Source organism: Zonotrichia albicollis, chromosome 6 (genome assembly GCF_047830755.1).
Source record: "Zonotrichia albicollis isolate bZonAlb1 chromosome 6, bZonAlb1.hap1, whole genome shotgun sequence".
Lineage (NCBI taxonomy): Eukaryota > Metazoa > Chordata > Aves > Passeriformes > Passerellidae > Zonotrichia > Zonotrichia albicollis.
In genome coordinates, this window is record NC_133824.1 from 18873920 (window position 1) to 18894686 (window position 20767).

A 20767-nucleotide genomic window follows, 5' to 3' on the forward strand; every position below is an offset into this window, starting at 1 on the left:
ATTTCTCGCGCTGTCATCGCACAGTTTCACCCCCAGGTTTGCACACACGTGCGCGGCCGGGGAGCGGCGCAGGGCAGCGCGGAGGCCCGGCCGGCGCCCGGAGCTGCGGGTTCGGCAATGCGGGGCTCGGCGCTTCCCGCACCCCCGGGGGCCGGCGCGCCGCTCCCGCCGCGCTCCAGCGAACGGAGCCGCTCCCCGCTCGGGGCACGCCCAGCGCCCTCAGCAGCCGCGTCCCGGCACCCGCCAGCCCCAGCAGCGCACGGTAACACCGCGCGGCCGTCACACAAGCAACCACCGCCCTGGCTGCGGCCGGCCCCGCTCCCCTCCCTCGCCCGCAGCCGCCGCCGAAGCGCCGCCCGGCGCCCTCCCTTCGCTTCCCTCCTCTCCCTCCCCTCACGGCCGCTCCCTCGCGAGAGGCGCCGCTCGCCGCCGCCGCCCCGCCCCGGCCCGCCCCGCACGCCGCAGCCCCGCCCGGCCGCGGCTCCGGCGGGCGCAGAGCGCCGCGAGCAGCCATGATGGTGGGTCCGGGGCGGCCGCGGAGCCGGGCCGGGGCGGGGCAGGGCGGGCGGCGCGGCCGGGCACTCGCTAACCTGTGCGCTTTGTCTCCCCTCACCCTCCCCGCCGCCGGCCGTGCCCCTCCGTGCCCCCTGCCTGCGCCGCCGCCTCGCCCCCAAGCAGGAAGGCTCGGACGACGGCCCAGATTTCCTCTCGGAGGAGGACCGAGGTGTAAGTGCCGCGGGGAGGCGTCGAGACCCGGCGCCTGGGGCTGGGCGTGGGGGAAACGGGGTCGGCCCCTCTTCGGGGGCCTCCGGGCGCTGCTGGCCCCAGCCCGCCGCGTGGGTGTCGGACGGAGGCGGGATGCTGGGCTGCGAGCGGCCGGGCTGGCTGGCTGTCCGTCCGTCCGTCCGTCCGCCTGCCGGGATCTGCTCCTGGCACAGCCTCCCGATGATATCGGCGTCTGTGCGCGTGTGCCCTTCATTGTTGTGTCACCCAAGTTTTGGAAGGACTGTTGTTGGATGCTGTGGTTGGAATGGCTGGGAGGGGGTTGTGGCCGGAGATGGATGCTCTCTCCCTGCGGCCCCCGCTGCACACGCCTGGCGGGGCCGGTCCTGCCCAGGCTGCCCAGCCCCGGGGAGCGCCAGCTTCCATCGCCAGCCGCGATCCAGGGCCTGGGTGATGCACTCCTGCCCTCCCGTCTCCCTTCAGGCCCACGGGGCTCTCCCATAGATAACAATGGGACATTTACACTGCAGGCACATGCTGCATAATAAATTCTTTATTGAAGAGAAGTTCTGTTGTTGGGACAGGATGCCACAATTGCGTTTCTTACTGAGAAAACCCTTTTCTCTGCCCTTCTGTTTCTGGCCTTAGTTTCTCTTCTGACCGCTGTGTCCATCTTTATTTAACTTGCCTGCCTCACTTAAGCAACAGATCAGCTAACCTAGTATAATTTAGTCAGACTGATTATCCCTGTCACTTAGTATCTTGAGAAAGACCAACTGTGAGCAAGGTAGGAGAGCAGCTTCAGGGTCGCTTCAGTTCCCTTGGTTGTTGGTGGTTATTGAAGTGACATTATATTGAAGTGTTTAAGTATATTGAAGTGACAGTATATTACTAAAAATACTAAAATCTGAGACACACTGTGTTGGTGTGATGTTTTATGATGCACACCATAGTCAGATGGTAAATTCAGTGCATTTTATGTTCCAGTTTTTGGCCAGAAATTTAAAAAGGCATTCTAATCTCGTATCAGCCCAATCCTGGCCACTATAAAGCTCTTGCCTTTATGGGTACAGCTGCTTTACTAAGAATATTGGATAAAAGAGAGAGGAGGTTGTCATTGTTGTCCTTTGAGTGTCTTCAGAGCAAGGATCGAAGAGCTTAATAACTGTGAAATTTTATTTACGTAGGTATTTTACACAGGTTCTCCCTGTACTTAGGAACAGCCTTTGATGTGCACAGTTAAGTTGCCTGTATCTGAAGGTGCAGGTAGAACATAACAATGTGGGTCTGACCTCCTGTGAAACTTGTTTGTTTGGCTGGTTATTAGTTTTCCCTCTAAGGCTACAGGTCGTAGAGAGTTCACAAGGTAATTTGAAAACCTTAAGAAATCTCTTAGCAGTCTTGTTTGTATTGTTGTAAGACTTGCCATCTCAGCTGGCCAAATGCAGTAATTTTTTTTTCTCCCCTGCATCTTCATCCAATACTGAGGAATTAAACTAGAACAGTGGCCTTCTCGTTTCCCTAGTTTTTTAAGGGTTTCTTGTTTTCAATCACCGATCACTGTGGGGGTTTAATTTTTTCTCTTCTGTCTAAATGCCTGGAGTTAAAACACAGGTTGTTATCTGCATGATTTTGTTTGTGATACAGGAAGTTAATCAAAAGCAATATGGCAGTCTGTTCATGAATGGATTTGCTATGCTTTAATATTCAAAACTGTAGTACTTTTTTCTAAGTAGAAGTAGTAAAAATAACCATCTTTTCATAAAGTGATTCCCTAGTTCTGATTTGTTGCCTTTCTCTGCAATTAAATAATGAGTAGGTCAAGCCTTTACTTGAAAGCATGGATGGTGACTTCTAGTTGGAGTAATTGAGCTTTTACTTTTGAAAATCAATACTCTTGCCTCTGTTGAATTCAGATATTGCTGTGACAACTGTACTTCTACTGCTGCAGGAACATGTCTGTTGGCTCCAGTTGTGTTAAGTTTAATCTTGGGGTGGTGGGATGAAAGAGGGCTGGAATTTATGCTGATGCCACACAGAACAGTAATTCTCAGACAATGGTGTTACACCATATGGAGCCTTTTCGGGAGAACTGTAAAACAGAGCACTGAGAATCCTCTTTGAGGAAGTAGCAGTGGGTGGTCTGTAGAAGGAACTTATTATAAATGGTCTGCATAAAATGAACTTGTGGGAATTGCTTTTCTGAATTTCACTTAGGAAATAGGATAGGATTGAGTTTGCTTGGTGTAACTTGGGTGCTGTTGGGATTTTTGTGCTCTCTCTAACATAAACAATACATCTTTACAAAGTGGTGTAGTATTGCTCCATTAGTACTGCCTTGTGTATTTTATATCTGTATAATCTTTAGGTAACACTCATTCAGTGGAAATGACCTGTCCTTTAGAACAGGTCTGCTGGAAGCTTAATGCTGTGAAAACACTTCAAAAGCTTTTGTTGTGTAAAGGTATTCTTTGTCCCCTTGTTTTGTGTGTTTGCCTGTAAAGAGCCAGCTGAAGATAGGGTCCTTTTTACTCTTTAACATTTTTGGAAGAACTTAGAGCAGGGAAGTTACTGTTAATGGATGACATTACCTAGGAATGTAACACTTGGTTGTTTCCCTTGTCTGTACCAGATTCCCTCCATTATCATTTGAAGTATAATTGATCCTTAAGCAAGAGCTTAGATGTTAAACCCTGTCCTTGCATTTCGTTCTCAATTAGTACTGTAACATCCCTTGGCCTGGGTTTTGGCTTCTGCTGTTTCCTAGACCCTTTGAACAGAACTAGGACATTCTTGGTATAGCTTTGGTATAGTGTAGGAAACTGTAATGTAATTAAATCATGTTTTGTTTTGCAAGTTGTTCAGCATGGAGGTAGATAACATATGCATAAAATTATTTTGCATTGTTGTATGTATTAGACTTGATGGGGCAAGATTACCCATCTCTATTTTTTCCTTACTCTAAGGTACTTTGATTTCAGTTTTCATCTGTATCTTCTTTTATTTTTTCATTTTCTATTCCTTTGTCACTAGAAAACCATCCATTGGTGACAGTTTTATTTTGGAAGTAGTGATGCAGAGTTTGTTTAAGTTTGTGGTGTGGTGATGTTGTTTGTGAATTCAATTTCTATGTGATTCATTGTGTCACATGAATATATTTAAAGTCCTTCAACTTTCTGATTGTCTTTGACACCTTTCATAAATGCTTCATTACCATTGCAGATGAAAACATTCCCTGTTGGCAGTCAGACTACATGGCATGACTTAACGTGTGATTAAACTCTTCAAGACTGTTACAAACTTAACTCAGTATAAATCAAACAAATAGTCCTTTACAGCTGTATGTCATAGGTGAAGTTGTCATATTTAGTTCTTAATTTTCTCAGCACAGATAGGACTTTTGTATATGATGTTGGGAACAGTGCATAGGATCAGGCTGCACTGCACTGGATATGCTGTAATGGCAAACTTGATCAGCTGTTACACTGAATTCTAGAATTTTGTATAGTACCACTTTGAAAAAGAAAAAGGAGGTGCAAAAGTATTTTGGTAGAAATATTTGTGACCTGTGAAAGATTAAAAAAATACCATTTAAATAATCCAGATTATTTGCTGAGAGTACTCAGTCTGTTAATGTATTCTGGGGGGACCAGAGAAAAACAAACAGTACCCCAGACAGGGTAACCACAAAAACCTTTTTACATGCTGGAAAATGTGGTGTCATGACATAAGAGAGACATTGGTATGTCATTATATTTTTCTTTCCTAAATTAGATGGTAAGCACTTTGGAAGCTCAGTAGGAGCTAGGAGATTGTGCCTCTGAGAAGTGATCTGCAAGAAACCATGGCATGATAATACGCCTTTGTGTGAGGCAGTGACCCTCTAAACCTTGGGAAAACAAAACAAAAGGCAGTGCCTGAATCACGTGTGTGAATATGTTACTGTGCAGTCATTTTAATGATTTCTAACTTCACTGTAAGGAAGAGCTGTGTGTCAGAGCTTTTGAACAGTTACAATTTGCTAGCCTTAGCAGAAAACGCTGGAGTGCACAATTCTGGTTTGCTTTAACACACTAGTTCTGAGATCCATGATCTGGTTGCTGCTGCATAGGCTAGAGTTGTGCATGCATTGAGGTTAACAGCAGCACTAGATTGGGATCTGACCACTGTGATTTAATGTAAAGGTAACTTGTAGGAAACAAGATGTGGCAGCTGATGCTTCTGTCCTAGAGCTTTTCCAGTGCCTCACAGTGTTACTTTCAAAATCTGCTCATGTGTAACTTCCCTACTGTGTGTTGAGAATACTTAAAGCATTTTTGTACTTAAGTATTGACTTAAAAATGCAATCCTGGAGAAAATTTTGGAGAAAAGTCCAAATCTCTGTTTGGTAATGCATTTTTTTACTATAGAATGGGATACTTGTAGAAAAAAAGCAGCATCAGAGAAAACACCATGTCTCAGTAAAAAGTATGCTTTGTGAGCGTGATGTTGAAATATTTTTTGACAATGTGATTGGAAAAGATTTCAGGGTTAGCGTTAGTGCTTGTAAAAACATTCCAAATGTCTGTTGGCCATGATGATGAAATTGTCATGGGACAAATTCCTCTAGAACAACAAGGGTGCAAGGGTGAGGGGACTTGAATTTCCAGTTGGGCTCTAGATGAGGTTACACCAAGTACTGAAGCCTTTGGTCCAGTTACTGCCAAATATTGTGGTGCTCAGATAATGTTTCAGTTTTGCTATATTTTATCATTGTCTCTTCTTTTTTTCTTTTTCAATGTGACTGGAATTGTTTTGTGAAAAAGTTCAGGTTTCATGTCTTGTAGAAAAAAACACATGTATTCCTTGCACTTTTGCCATTTCTCATGCTCATTTTGAAGACATCAAAGTCTTGGGTTTGAGTGTTTTGCTTTGGGGTTCTTCAGAAAAACAATATTTCCAAGAAGACTTAGCTCTATGAAGTTCAGGATATTCTTTTAAGCTTTTTCATTATATGATGAGATATGTTGAGCAGAATAGTGTAAGACAGTGTGAGTAAATCAGATCTTTAACTGCTTTTGCTTCTTTGAAATATAGACCCACTTTTCCCCTTAAAAGTACTTTTCCAATTGTTAATATCTTTATAATTACCTTTGCAAGTATATTTACAGTAGCTTGTCAGTTCAGAGGAATGGGGACAATAAAGAGAAAAACTTACCAAACTTGTTGCTATTTGGAAATGTACTTTGTCCTGAGCATCTCAATTACTAGCAAGTTAACAATCTACAGAAATGAAAATAGTGCACTATCAAGGCATACTGTAAAGGTGATTATTATTTGTATGGCTGTTCATAAGGAGTACTACTGGAATTTCTTTTTCTGCTGGAAATAATCTTTTAATGTTGGGGGGTTTTGTGACCTGTCTTCAGCATTGCAGGATCAGGGTTCATTTCAAAGGAAGAATAATGGAAATATAGTTTACCTTTTATTTAAAAAAAATTAAGCTAAATATATTTTTCTGCAGCTAAGAGCAATAAATGTAGATCTCCAGACTGATGCTGCTCTGCAAGTGGATATCTCAGATGCACTGAGTGAGAGGGATAAAGTGAAATTCACAGTCCATACAAAGGTAAACCTGGCTTTGTACATGCAACAATTCTTAATTATATACAAAAGAGAGTTTTCTTAAACTGTTTGTTGAAACAAAGTGTAACACAGTCCAGAGGAAATGGGAAAGTAGAATTATCTCATGTTTATGAGACTGTGTAGCTGCAGTACATAAGAAAAAAACAACTAAGAATTAAAAAAACTGTTTAGAAGAAAGTTATGTTCACTTTTTTTTGTATTGATGTGTTGTTATGCCATTCCCATGCCTATTAATTAGCTTGTTTGCAGGTAGAATCTGTAATATACATGAATATACTTCAGTATAGTTTTTTAATTTGATTAGATCTTATAGTTTCAGATTCTGAAAGCTTATTTTGTAATTGTATTACATTCAGGGATAATTTTTAATTACTGTTATTTATGGCTTTTTTTTTAGATTTGAATATTTATTGATTGCAGAGTGACAGAATAACTGAAGTTGAATAAAATGTCTGGACATCATTTAATCCTATCTCCTCTCTCACTCTCACCATTAAATTAGAGTGCACAAGAGCACAGTGCTCAGTATTTGTCCATTTGGGTTTCAATTACAGAATCATAGAATCACTTAGGTTGGAAAAGACCTCTAAGATTGAATCCAGCCATTATTCCAGCACTGCTGAGTCCACCATTAAACCATGTAGGGACAAGTGCCACATCTCCATGTTTTTTAAGTACCTCCGGGGATGGTTGCTCAACTATTACCCTGGGCAGCCCCTTCTAAAACTTGACAGCCCTTTTGGTGAAGAATATTTTTTAATATCCAATCTAAACTTCCCCTGGTGGAGCTTGAGGCCGTTTTCTCTTATCCTCTCACCTATGACTTGAGAGAGGAGACCAGCCCCCACCTGGCTACAGCCTCATATCAGATACTTGCAGAGAGTGATAAGCTCTACCCCTGATTTTTCTTCAGCCTGAGCACCTCCAGCTCCCTCAGCCCCTCCTCATCAGGTTTGTGCTCCAGAGCTGCCACCAGCTCTGTTGCCCTTCTCTGGACACGCTCCAGCCCCTCAGTGTCTGTCCTGTCAGGAGGGGCCCAGGACTGACCACAGCACTTGAGGTGTGGCCTCACCAGTGCCCAGCACAGTCACTTTCTTGGTCCTGCTGGCCATGTTATTTCCAAGACAGGTCAGGATGCCATTGGCCTTCTTGGCCACCTGGGCACACGCTGGATCATGTCCAGCCACTGTGGACCAGGTTCTTTTCCACTGGGCAGCTTTCCAGCTGCTCTGTCCCCAGCCTGTAGCACTGTCTGGGGTTGTGACACCAAAGTGTGGACCTGGCTCCTCACCTTGTTGAACCTCCTACAGTTGGCCTCAGCCCATGGACCCAGCTGGTCCAGATCCCTCTGCAGGTCCTTCCTGCCTTCTGGCAGATCAACACCTCCACCCAACTTGGTGTCATCTGCAAACTGACTGAGGGGCCCTTGGTCCCGTCATCCAGATCATCAGTAAAGATACTAAATGGAACTCCAGGATTAAGTTGATAACGATGCTCTCATCAACACATACTAGATGCGTTGATGAGAGCAGGCACTCCACAACCTCTTATGGCAACCCATGCCACTTGATTGCTGCACTAATTAAGATGAGGGTAGTTACTGTTGTATGAACATTTGTTGTTCCCTCAAGGTTTTTTCTCATGTAGTAATGAAAAACCTTGTTTTTTGTTGAGCTTTTCTTCCTCCGAATCTCCTTCTCCTCCATAATTCTACCTCCTTTTACCCTTCTAGAGTTCCTTACCAAATTTCAAACAAAATGAATTTTCTGTTGTCCGGCAACATGAAGAGTTTATTTGGCTTCATGACTCTTTTGTTGAGAACGAGGACTATGCTGGCTATATTGTAAGTACTGGTATTCTTTTGGTTTATATGTGCCATTTTCTGTGGGCTGGATCAAAACTACTTGAGACTGCTTTTAAATGCAGTTGAAACAGCAGGTGTTCACTCCTTATAAAATCAGATAAGCTTCTCTAATACGTCATTTTATGCAATTACACAAAATTAATGGTTGAAGCGAGCTTGGAAGAAAGCTACAAGTAGCTGTCATACTTTCTTGCCCTTTACTCCTAAGAAGTGAGTAGGTTAATTTATCTCCAAGTGTATTTTTATGCCACTGTGTTAAAAGTGTGGGAGAGGGTTGAACTTGGTGGTATTGTTTCTGCAAGCTAATGTTTAACTGAGTTACACGGGGAACCTCAATATACAATAACTTACAGTTTGAAGTTAATTTCAGGCATTCCAGGAACAGAGGTCTCAAAACAGGCACCATATGATACTGCATATTAAAAATGGTGCTGCTTTTCATATGTTAATTGCAAATGGGAATATTTTTCATCTTGGTATGAAAGTTTGGTATTCATTTTGTGTTTGGGGGGTGTTTGCTGATTCAGAGGGTAAACAGGTATTTTAAATTGATTACTGGGTAAATTATAATGAGTATAATCTGTGATGGTCATACCATTATTGAGCTGGTCTTTTCTTAGTCAGAAAAGCTATTTGAAGTCACTAGACCTTCAGTGTGGCAATAACTAGTTTCAGACAGTTGACTGTCTAGATGGGTTTTTCTTTTTTTTTTTTTTGTAATATGTTAATGTAATGGGCCCATATCAGTAAATTAAAATTTAAACATATTTAGTTCTGTGTTCCTTTCCCAGCACCAATTCAGGTTTAGTTTGTCTCTGATGTTTTCTCTTTCAGTGTTAATATACTGTATTACAAAATTACCTTGAGCCTTGTTGACTGGGGGCTTTGTTACTTCAGCACATATGTCTTTAATGTCAGCAGTGCTGCAAGAAAGAGCTAGTGCCTGCAAACAATAGGGAATGATTTTCTTGGTTTCAAGTTTTGGGAGTTAGAAATGAATGGTGTGAAAACAATTCTGGAATTCTTTTTTCTTCTTTCTTTAAATGAGAAATAGTCCATACCAAATAAGCTAAACCAAAACCAATTAAAAATATTTTTTTCAAGTTTTAAGTCATTGTCATGGGAAATGAAGTATTATTTGGCTTCTGTTGTAATTAAACTGAAGCCATTACTTTATACTTTAGTAATCTTCAAGGACACTTGACCAAAATTGGTGTAGTAATGCAGCACGAATAACTCATGAAAAAGAGACTTTATCCAGAAATGCTGTAATGAATGATGAAAGAGAGAAACATGTATTAAAAAGCTGCAGGCAGTCTACAGTTCCTGTACTGTGAATGGGTGTTGTTTCACTGAGAAAATGAGAACTTAAAAAAAAATTGGATTAAATTCCAGATTCCACCAGCACCACCCAGGCCTGACTTTGATGCCTCCAGGGAGAAACTGCAGAAACTTGGAGAGGGGGAAGGATCAATGACTAAAGAAGAATTCACCAAGATGAAACAAGAACTGGAAGCGTATGTAGACTTGATTACTACTTTATTAATTTATTTATGTTCCAGAACTTTTAATGCTGTTTGCTGTCCCATGTTTCTGATCTCACTGTAATGGTTCTCTGTGAAACACAGACTTGAGAATCCAGTTGTTATATAACCAAGGTTACTCTTAGTGATCATGATCAGTGCCATTAGGAAAATTGTAGAAATAATTTCATGGAAGATCTTCTGAAACAGGAAATAAATTAGCTTGTTCTTGAGCATTCTTTCATAAGAAGGAAAGTGCTTAGATCCTGTTCTTCACAGAACATCTGCAAAGGGTGGAGATAACCTCTACTTTTTTTAGTTCTGGTATTCCACATTTGATAAGTATAATTGCACTTCAGGGTAATACACGCAGTGATTGGGAGTAGGAATTTGTGCATGTGGTTGGTGCTGTAAACATAGATGCCAACCTTCTGTTCCCCAAGAAATACAAAGATTCCTTTTTTGACACTTTTTTTAAAAATTTTTGCACAAGGAGAATATACTTCCTGAAAATACTATTTTCCCTTACTATGAATTTAATTTATATTGAAATAACTGCTCTGAAGCTTCTTGTTCCATATTGAGTTACACAGTGAAGTTTCTCCTTGCTTCGTCCATTTTCTTTATCATGCATTCACTTCTTTGATCTTTTTCCTGTCATTGGTTTCAGTTTTCAAGTGTATATTTACGCTGCTTCTAGACTGCTTCTATCAAGAGCTCTGAATTGGCAAGAAAAGTACATAGAACTCTTACAACTGCTGCTTTCTCTCCGAACTTCAGCTGCTGTGAGCAAATGTCTTAAAAAGCTCTGTATTAGTGATATGTACAACATAATTTATAGCAGAGTAGATATACACTTCATATGCAGAAAACTGGAAATGAGCAGAGCACTATAGATTTTAAAGAATCTGGTTTTCCAGCGGCCCTGATCATGATTCTCTTGTGGTCTGGTTAGGGGTTGGATAACACAGAAAACTTTGGGTTTCTTCTACTGCCACCTCCATCCTCTGCATCCTCCTTTTTTGTCTTCACTGAATGACTACTACTCTCACTGAGATCAAACATCTCCCAACACTGGCCCTGCTGGTTTGCTGGTATGTAAATCTTAACCTCCTTGCACATAGTGGAAGGAAAAGCACTGATTATAATTTCACTGTTTGACCTCAGAATGGGAAAAAGAGCCCTTTCCTCATTTTTAGATGAGTTGCATCTTACTCATTGAATTTGCAAAGCACAATGAATTCTAGCAAACTTGTATTGATAAGAGTGCCTTCCTCTTAATTAAATTGCAAGTGAGTGATTGCATTGAAGTTGAGTTGGCTGAACTGGGCAACTATGTGATTGTTATGGTTAAATGGGGTTTTTTTTGTTGTACCTACCAAAAGCAGCTCTTAATTTCACTTTTAGAACCACTATGAAGTGAGACATCAATGTAAGCTTTGGCTCAAAAAGACTAGGTGCTTTAACATGAAATAAAAGACTGTCTAAACAGCTAACAAAACTACATAAACATATAAATAAGTAAGGAGGGTGCAAATGGGCAAGGGGATGGAGATGGGGAGGAAGGAATTTGCACATCAATACACAGTGCTGAGGGACTGTAGTCTGTACCTTAGTTTCTTGAATTTTGGGGTGCTTGGAAAAGGACAATGAAATGAGGTTACACTTTCAGCAAACCAGTGTCTGTTAGCTAACCATAAAAATTAGAGTGTATTTGTTGACTCTTCGTTAAAAGTCTCTCTGTAATGTGTTTGGGCTTCAAATTTCTCACTAGTATTAACACTGCAGTATTTATTTATGTCTATATCAAACATTGGAGTGATAAACTCCAATATATTGGCTTGTAATTTTGTACCCTTACTAAGGATCTCTTAAAGCTGTTCACTAGGTTTGTCTCAATCTAAATTGCTTCATATGAAATTCTTATGTCTGTCTTATTTCTTGTTTTTAGTGAATATTTGGCAATATTCAAGAAGACAGTTGCAATGCATGAAGTGTTTTTGTGTCGTGTGGCAGCACATCCTATTTTGAGAAAGGACTTAAATTTCCATGTATTCTTGGAATATAATCAGGATGTGAGTATTGAAAACTGAATTGCTGGCAAGAGAAATCAAGATGTGCTTTTATGGTGGGATGGAAAACTGATTAAGAGGGAATTACCTCCTGGAGCAAATTACATCAATTCCTTCATGCCAGACATACTTGTGTTGTAAAAGTTAGAAATTCATTTAGTCTGTAGGAGTTCATTTTCTGCCACCTGGGGAACCAAATGCACTCTGTGCTTTAAACTCAGCATCAAAAAGATTACTGGAAATCTAGTATATTTTGGATTAAAAAGATAAGCTTTTGGTGGTGATTTCACTTGATAGCATACTTTTCCACTCTTTGAATTAATTTTATTTGCTGTGGGGAAGAACGATGTAACAAAATGGAGCACTAATTTTTTAGGATTTGGAACTTTGGTGTAAATTCTGTTGCTAACAAAACTAGAGAGAATTTCTGATGAAATATTTTGATAATGCTAATGATGTGAGTGAAAACGGGGTTAATTTTTTTCTGAATATTGGACTAGTGTGGTTATCCACATGTAACATAATGAATTGAGATAATGGAGAGTGCTTTGGAATTCATAACCTTTTGGTGTTGGAGACAGTGCTTGCTCTTATTCTGCAGAGAGTTTCAGTTACTTTTTAAAATTGCAGGAATCAACATTAAGTGGAAGAAATTATTACACAGACTGGCTCAACTGTGTGCATATTTAATTCAAAATATGCTACAGAGGTTCCTCTGTTGCTTGATGTAGAAATGCTTACAGGTTCAGGCACTCAGTTTACTTAAACTGGGAGTAGTTAGATGGATGGGAAGAGAGAGTGTGAGGAGGCTTAAACCAGCATGATCTTCTGGAAGTCAAAGATCTGTCATTCACCAGAGAGTGAAACATGGTTCTGTTAACTCAACTATTGTTACATCAACTCAGCTATACTGTGCAAGGGAAATATTGTGTTATTGGTAACTGAAAGGTACACTCTGTACAGCAGGTGCTAGAATGGTGCTGATCTCTTTTTTTTTTCTTTTTTTTTCCCTAGAATGGTGTTTTAGGTGATAAACAATCTAGTGAATGAGGTAGTCTTCATTCTGTATGCAAGGTGCCCTGTCCCCATTAGTGCAGAGTATAAGAATAAACAGAGAACAGTAGAACTGTTTTAAGTACAGCTAGTAGGGGTATGTAGTTCTATTTGATTTTTTTAAAGCTTGTATTACCTCCAGAATATGAATTAACATAAATTAATTTGTTTTTCAGTTGAGTGTTCGTGGAAAAAATAAGAAAGAGAAACTTGAAGACTTCTTCAAAAATATGGTTAAATCAGCAGATGGTGTCATTGTTTCAGGAGTAAAGGTGAATACTGCTTCACATAGCAAGATTTAAAATGTATTAACATTTTTCACCTTTTTTAATGGAGCAGAATTTTACATAGGTACAAAAATGGATTTTTATTGTGATATCTAACTTAAGGATTAGTGGCAGACCATGGGTGAGAACTTGTGGCCTGGATACAAATTAATTGAGAGCTTTCTTATGGCCTTTCAGTACTCTATGAAATTAATCACCTTTTTAATACATAGATTATCAGTTATTGTTGGGTTTTTTTGTGTTCAGGCCTGCCATTTTATATAGTGGAAAGAAGAACTAGGTCTGACAACTGCTTCTGTTCAGAAGTTACTAATGGAGTGAATTTTCCCAGTCTTTTAGAATCTGTCTGCTGTTTCAAAGAGCAGCAGTAGAGGTTATATGATTTTTCCTATCTTCTAGATGTAAGAATGTAACTGAGGAAAAAAAAAAAATGAAAATTCGATTTCATTTATACTTTTCCAAAAGCTACAAGATACTTTTATAGCAAGCAGAAATTCTGCAGAGAATGATTTTTAATCTCTTTTCTTTCTAGTGGTGACCTTCCATTTGGTAGCAATTTTTACAAGAGTTAAAAAGTCTAGGTTAAATTTTTTTTTTTTCCGAAACTGCTGGAAAGTGGATGTGACCATGAATTAATTATGACTTGGAGAAAAATCTGAAGTCCAAATAACTTCCGGTTTCATGATACTGTTCAAAGCTATTCCATGTTATTGAGCATCTGTGTTATTTTAGAGGGTTTTTAAAAATAAATATAAGCCAGTTATCTCAAATTATAATACGGACAATATTAAAATTTACCTTTGTTTACCAAATTGAAAGAAGTCTGTCATTAGGATCAGTGTTCTGAGCTAGGAGTTCAAATCATCTTGTCTGAGACCACAGCCTCTCTGCTGCTGGGTGCCTTTCATCCCTTCTCCTCTTTTTCTGAGTAGATTGCATGGATTCTATTTGTCTGTCACTCTTGGTGATCCTTTGCTATTCCTTCATGTTTAGTTATATAGACCTTTAGGATACTTGTTGCAGATTCTTAATTCTTACTCAATTCTTAATAAAACTTGAAGTCATGATATAAGTGGAGAAGAAATCAGTTCATATAAATGGTGTTTTAGAGAATGAAGCCAGATACATGTCCTGTCACAGCAGCAGTGAAATGTGCAACTTTACTCTGCAATTGCTCTGTGCCGAGTGGGTGAAATCCTGGTTTTTTTTCAATTGTTCCCTTTTTTTGTAGGATGTGGATGACTTCTTTGAACATGAGAGAACATTCCTTGTAGAATATCACAACCGAGTCAAAGATGCCTCTGCCAAATCTGATAAAATGACGAGATCACATAAAAGTGAGTTTTTCAGGGTGAAAATAGTACTGGTTAAAGTGTACAGAAGTTGTTAGTGAGAAAAAGTAATTTTTAGTGTACTTTTTGCATATAAAAAGTGAATTCATTTCTCCAAGTGTAGCCTTCCCTATCTAAAGAAGTTCAGTCTGAATTTCTGAGTTTAGGCTTTGCTGCAGTAGAGTAGGTGGAGTAAGAAGAGCCTGGTATTCTTCCTGCTGTCTGCTTGAAAAGAATTACACTTTAAGTATTAATATTTTTTTGAAGACTGACTCGGTCATTTAGGTGTAGAGGTGGGTAATATGGCAGTACAGATGATTTTACTCCTAGTGCAGTTGTTCTGGATTGGATGTGGTTGATTCCATTGAGGGCAATCTTTTGGCAAACTGAGCATTGCATTACCTTACTAACAAAGTTACCTTTGCTTGTAGCAAACTCCTGTTTGGCCATTGGTTCTAGACTAGCTTTCCATTTTTAAGTCATTTAGAGTGGAGACAGCAATGTGTACATTGAGTAGTCTGGTTGGCAGGATCCCTTTTCTTCCTGAGACAAGATTTACCACTTGCCTGTTGATTTGTCTTCGTGAGCTGAGTGCTAGCCATTGTGATTTCTGAAAGCTCTAGATGGCCTTCTCAAGTGCAATTCATTTATTTGAGAAAATGAAAAATCTTTGGGTTAGGACTATTGTGTTTGATGTAGGATTACTGTGCTTTGAGAAGCTCAGAAGAATTTGGCCTGTGTTGCCTTTGATTTAAAGTTTTTCTGCCTAGATAAATCAAAATTGATCTTCCAGATTCTGTCTGTTCCTTGAAGTTTGGGTCTGATTTACAGATACTGTCTTTGCTGTCTACAGTAATATAGTTCATACAAAACCAGGTCACAAACCCTTCATGAATCTCCATTGATAAGACCTCTAAAATGGATATTGGATGAGATGTTGAACCAAGAATTTCCTGCGTTCTTCAGATGCTTCTCTTGCTGTTGCATGAATGCTGAGACTTTTACAGTTTTAGTATCTGTGCTAGAAGATGGAAGGAGTCAGATATGGCTCAGTGAGCTAAGGGCCCTGTATCTGCATTCAGTTCACACCTGAAGTGGTTTCTGGTGGTTTTGGTTGCTCTCTTAAAATGAGAACTGAACTTCATTTATGGTAATGAAGTGCCAAGATTTATTTACAGAGTGAGAAAGGCTTTAACATTGGCTGTAGAAGTGGGAAAATCCTTTGAAATTAGGTTGTAGAGGATCTGATGGGAAAGGATTGATCAAACTCATGACAAAGCTTCATTGGTTTCCAGGCTCAAATCACATACAGTGTTTACTGTCAACTTCTGCCAAACTGTGAATTGGGACAAATGGCACCTTTTGGAATTCTGGCTAGAGGAGTAGAGCAATGACCTGGGGAACCTGTTTTGGAAATGGGCAATCTGTAGTTTATGGATAACATGATCAACAGAGAGCTGCAGGTCTTGCAAAGACACCAGCTTGCTATTTCCAGCAGAAAAATCAATTTTTATGTTGAAATTGCAGGAATAGAAGGGGAGATTAATTGCATCCTAATACCTTTCTTCACTGTAACCAGCTGCATTGATAATGTATGGAGTAATGAATTATGTGCAAGCTGACCCACTCAATCTGTTAAGGTTGTGTTATTAGGAAAAAATAATTCTGCTTAAAGGCATATAAACTTCAGAAATAACAAACAAATGTATTTTCCTGTTCATTGCTTGGATCTGTTAGTTTTCATCATCCATTGAGTTAATATTTAAAGGTTTTTTAAAAAGGTCTGTATGCAAAGATTTGTTTTTTATGTTTTTTATATTATATAGCAATACCTCACTAGTGAAATTATGCAGCCTTCTTACAAATGTTGCTTCTAATTTATTGTTTAAAGTGATTTAACACTAATGCTACTTTAACCAGTAACTGGTTATTGAAGAGGTAAGGGTTTTCTAAAAACAGGGATGTGCTAGAAAATGTGTTGTGTATATAGTGCTGTGTTTTTTGTAGTTTGGGGTTTGTAGTCAATTAACTGCTCTCAAGCGCACAGGCTTTGTTACTGTTAAACTGTGATTTTTTTTCCCAAATGGTTTAAAAATAATATTTAAATTCAGACTTTAAGCGTTAAGTTTGTACATCTTCCACCAAAATAAAACATAAAAAAATTGCACAATTAATTCACCTAGCAGGTTGTAATTGCATAAAATACTCCTAGATAAATTACAGACTGCACAATTTGGTGAAACCACTGTTTTTATTGTGTGAAGTTACCTTCCTATTAAGTGATGAGATTGCAATTTTATTTCTACTTCTGTGTTAAAGCATGTCCTTTTGGAAAAATACCTATTTTTGAAGGAAGGAATTTCAAAGCTTTCAGAAAGAAGAGGAATGAGGTAGTAAAACAAGTGCTTGTTTGTTTTCCTAGATGTGGCGGATGACTACAATAGAATTGGTTCTTCATTATACGCATTAGGAACGCAGGACTCCACAGATATATGCAAGTAAGATATTGTTAATAACCTATGGGGCAGTTTGCTGTGTAGCAGTCTTAATGGTGGCCTGTGAGATTGATAACTCTTGTTAGGAGGAAACCAGAACTTATTACAGCTGTATGACATTAAATCATTTTCTCCTCTAGTATTTCATTGCTTTAGCAGGCTGCATTTAACAGTTTTGTTTTAATATTCGTCTGTAAAAAAATGCCAATTTCTAAAGTCTGTAGAAAATTGGATAGTTGAGATGGAAAAGTCCTCATCAAATAAGGAAAAAACCCCACAATTCTTTCACCATTAAAAAAAAATGTTCCAAATTCTTCGATACATGCAGCAAGAACAGGTCTCAGTCTGAGTATATGGATTTTTTTTTGAGTGTACCAACATCCTGAAAAATAGTTCTGCTATTCTGGCAAGTTTACTGCCCTTAGGAAACAAAGGAATCTTCAGGGATCCCCAGAACTTTAGAAGGGTATCTCTATGTACAGATGTTTGTCCTTTAGTCTTTCAGTGATTTGCTTGAAGATGAAACCTGGTGTATCTGACTATAAGACTTAGTGACTAGCTTAAAGAAATCAGTGCTTGGCAACGTACACACATAGTTAGTGTGATGTTGGTGTCAGTGTGACAACAGGTAGGACATGAAAGTTAACTTTCTAATATACCTGAGTTACAGTGATATACTTCCAGATGTGGTGATAGCTTATATACCAGATACTTTGATGATAGTATTGATATTTGTTATAGTCCATTAGGGTGTATCAGAAATCACACCTGTCCTCTGTCAAAATAGTATCATTTGACTGTAATTCAGTCTCCTCTAGGACTGAAGCCCTGTATTGTTTCCTGCAGTGGAGATGTTGCCACACTGTTGCTCAGCATCCCTGAATTCCTAGTAGGATATATGTCATGTTTACTGGGTGAAGAAAAGTGCATTCAGATTTGTGTAAAGGACACTTGATAATAGTGTAAGACCATTGACCATGGTGCTGGTGTTAGTGGTTTAATTCACAGAAGCATAAAGAATCCTTGAGGAGCTGAGCAATTATTCTTTACTTAAAAATATCCGTCTGTTATGCTTTGTTTGTCCCTTGCCTTTCTTACATTGCCCAGTTCCCACGTGTTTGAAGTTTGATACTAGTATGTTTTCTGAGTTCTGTGAATTATAATTGTAAGCAATGCCTTTGCAATCTTTATTGGCAGACACAGGCTATAGTGTGAATTCTAGAAATTGGACTGTTCAAAACAATGTTGTAATATGAGCTGTTTCCTTTGCACAGGTTTTTTCTGAAGGTGTCAGAGTTATTTGACAAAACGAGGGTATGTACTGTGAAATGGACTCGTGTCAACAAGGCATTAATATGTGAATTAATATGGGTGCTTCTAGATGGAACATTTAAGCAATGTGTGGTATGGAATGAGAAAGTGTAAGATTTCAGTTATGTTTTGTAAAATGAACCTTTGGACTCCTCAGTCCAAACATTTCTAGGCAGTCTGCTGTAATACCCTTCTGTTCCTCTAAAATGCATTGAGGTCTTCCATACTTGTTACTGCGAGTCACAGAACTTGTTATGGATAAAACAAATGAAGACATTGAATCCTTAATCCAAAACAATGGTGGTCATGCTGCTTTTTTTCTGGAGACAAGATCTGTTTCTGCAGTTATTTGACTCAAAAGTAATATTGCTTATGCTTCTAACCAGTTTTTCATATATCTTCTCTTTTGCCTTACTTATTTGGCTTGGTAGAGAGATGATGTATGCCATGTATCAGGAAAACTTCTAAATGAAAAATATGTGCATTTCCTAAACTGGTAATTGTATCTGCATTAACACACTTTAAAGAAAATTGACAGAATTACTTGCTTTGACTCAAAATGTTGCATTTCAGAATTTATCTTTTTTAAATTAGAGTTTTAAAAATGCACTTGAAGACTCTATTTCTAATCTGTTTCAAATGCAAGCAAATTAGTTTATTGGTTTTTAGACCACTTAGCACATGCAGTCACACAATTAGTCTGCCAAGGTGCCTTAAAAATTTGTTTTCCTTTGATTTCAACAACAATATAAAACTGCTTGTGCAAGCCTTAATATAAGTTTATTTCTCTACATCTTTTCTAGCATATGATAAATATAATTGCTATTGGGGAAAAAAAAGCAGTTTTTAGTACAGAAAGTCAGTTGCCAATTACTGCTTGCAGAGTAGCTTATTCCTTACATTTTAATACAAAATCCTAATACTGCTTCTTTGCATCTTTAAGTATCCTGTCATTAAACCCTGATCTTAATTTTTGAAAAAGACCATCTGTTGTGTACTGCATATTGTACATTTAATTTGTATCATACAAATGAATACCCAAAGTCTGGTTGTTTTTAAGTTGATCCTTTTGCTTACTGGTTTTTTTTGTTTGTTTGTTTTATGGTGGTGTTTTGTTTTGTTTTTCCAGAAAATAGAGGCTCGAGTATCTGCTGATGAAGATCTTAAGCTTTCTGATCTTCTGAAATATTACCTTAGGGAATCTCAAGCTGCTAAGGTGAATCTGTGGGTTTTTGTTCAGTGAAACTGTGGGTTTTTAACATTAAAAAAAAAGAGAAAATGATACGGGCTCATCAACTCACAATATAGATAGATTAAAATGCTGCCTCCTCTAGCCTGCAGTTTTTCCCTTGGCTGTAAAACCTGTTTCTGTTGAATATAAGGAGCAACAAAGTAGTTGCTGATGTGGGACTGACTGTATGGAACTGAGTAAGCCACTTGTCAAGGCCAAATCGTGCAGTAACAAGAAACACTGGAAGGGCTGTTCTCGTGTTTGCGGTGTGTTTGGTGTTTGTAATTGCAAGCAATTCTGCTTTTTTTAATACTAAAATTGGATATTCCATATAATCTACTAGTGCTGATAGGAAAACACGTGGGCTGAATTTGATATTCTGTGCTTACAGAAAATTTCATTCTTACTGTTTGATGTGAGATGATTAAATTGTATCACAGCATGAGCAAGTATTTGACAGTAAACGTCTGTAGTTAGAAGATCACAAACTGTTGCACAAAAAATGTTACTACTGCTTCTTGGGCTCTGTTTGTATTTCAGATACATAATCAAAATGTAGTTTGTTTCTAATCTAAGAAGCTGTGAAATTTCCCATGGTTTGCCTTCTTTGGCTTTTTGGAGTTTGATCTAAGCCATCTGTTGCTAGCCTCTGTCAGACAAGATGGAGACCAAACAGTATTATGTTGTGGATCTATCTAGTATGGACATTCCTGTCACTTGGAGGATGAAATAAAGTGAATGCAAATAATTTACTAAGAACTAAAATACAGCAACAAGGACTAAAATTAATTTGATTTTTTAAATTACTTGGAATATAATAAAATCCTTGGGTAGAGTCTTATAAACTCCATACAACCTTTGTTTTTTTTTTAATAGGATCTCCTATATAGAAGATCTAGGTCACTAGTGGATTATGAAAATGCTAATAAGGCATTGGATAAAGCAAGAGCAAAAAATAAAGATGTGCTGCAAGCTGAAACTACTCAGCAAATATGCTGTCAGAAGTTTGAGAAAATTTCTGAATCAGCAAAACAAGGTATTTTGGTGGTCTTTGATCCTATGTTACTACTTGAAATTAACATTATAGTATGTTATTAATGAGAATTAATGTAATTAATAAGAATATATTTTTGTACTGTTTTCTAAGCAGGAATATTATTTTTTAATTATTATTTACTTATTTTAGAAAGTTCAAATTTTATTTTTCTTTGGCTTCTTATAGCTCTGATAGGTAGAGCAAAGTCTAGGTGCA

General features: G+C 38.8%; 1 protein-coding gene across 2 annotated transcripts in view; it reads left to right on the top strand.

Annotated features, from left to right (window-relative positions):
* The first annotated feature begins 398 nt into the window (after positions 1-398).
* The window catches only part of SNX6 (sorting nexin 6), a 28705-nt gene continuing 8336 nt past the window's right edge, over positions 399-20767 (top strand). Inside the window, exons 1-12 of one of the 2 annotated variants that reach the window (XM_005479843.4) lie at positions 399-518; positions 679-726; positions 6227-6331; positions 8081-8191; positions 9608-9729; positions 11687-11810; positions 13037-13132; positions 14379-14484; positions 16901-16976; positions 18248-18287; positions 19414-19500; positions 20392-20551. In XM_005479843.4, coding sequence (XP_005479900.1) covers positions 513-518; positions 679-726; positions 6227-6331; positions 8081-8191; positions 9608-9729; positions 11687-11810; positions 13037-13132; positions 14379-14484; positions 16901-16976; positions 18248-18287; positions 19414-19500; positions 20392-20551 — 1081 coding nt within the window. In that variant the 5' untranslated portion in view covers positions 399-512. Of the gene's footprint in view, positions 519-675; positions 727-6226; positions 6332-8080; positions 8192-9607; positions 9730-11686; positions 11811-13036; positions 13133-14378; positions 14485-16900; positions 16977-18247; positions 18288-19413; positions 19501-20391; positions 20552-20767 lie in introns of both variants that reach the window. The other variant, XM_014268150.3, reaches the window with a different exon arrangement.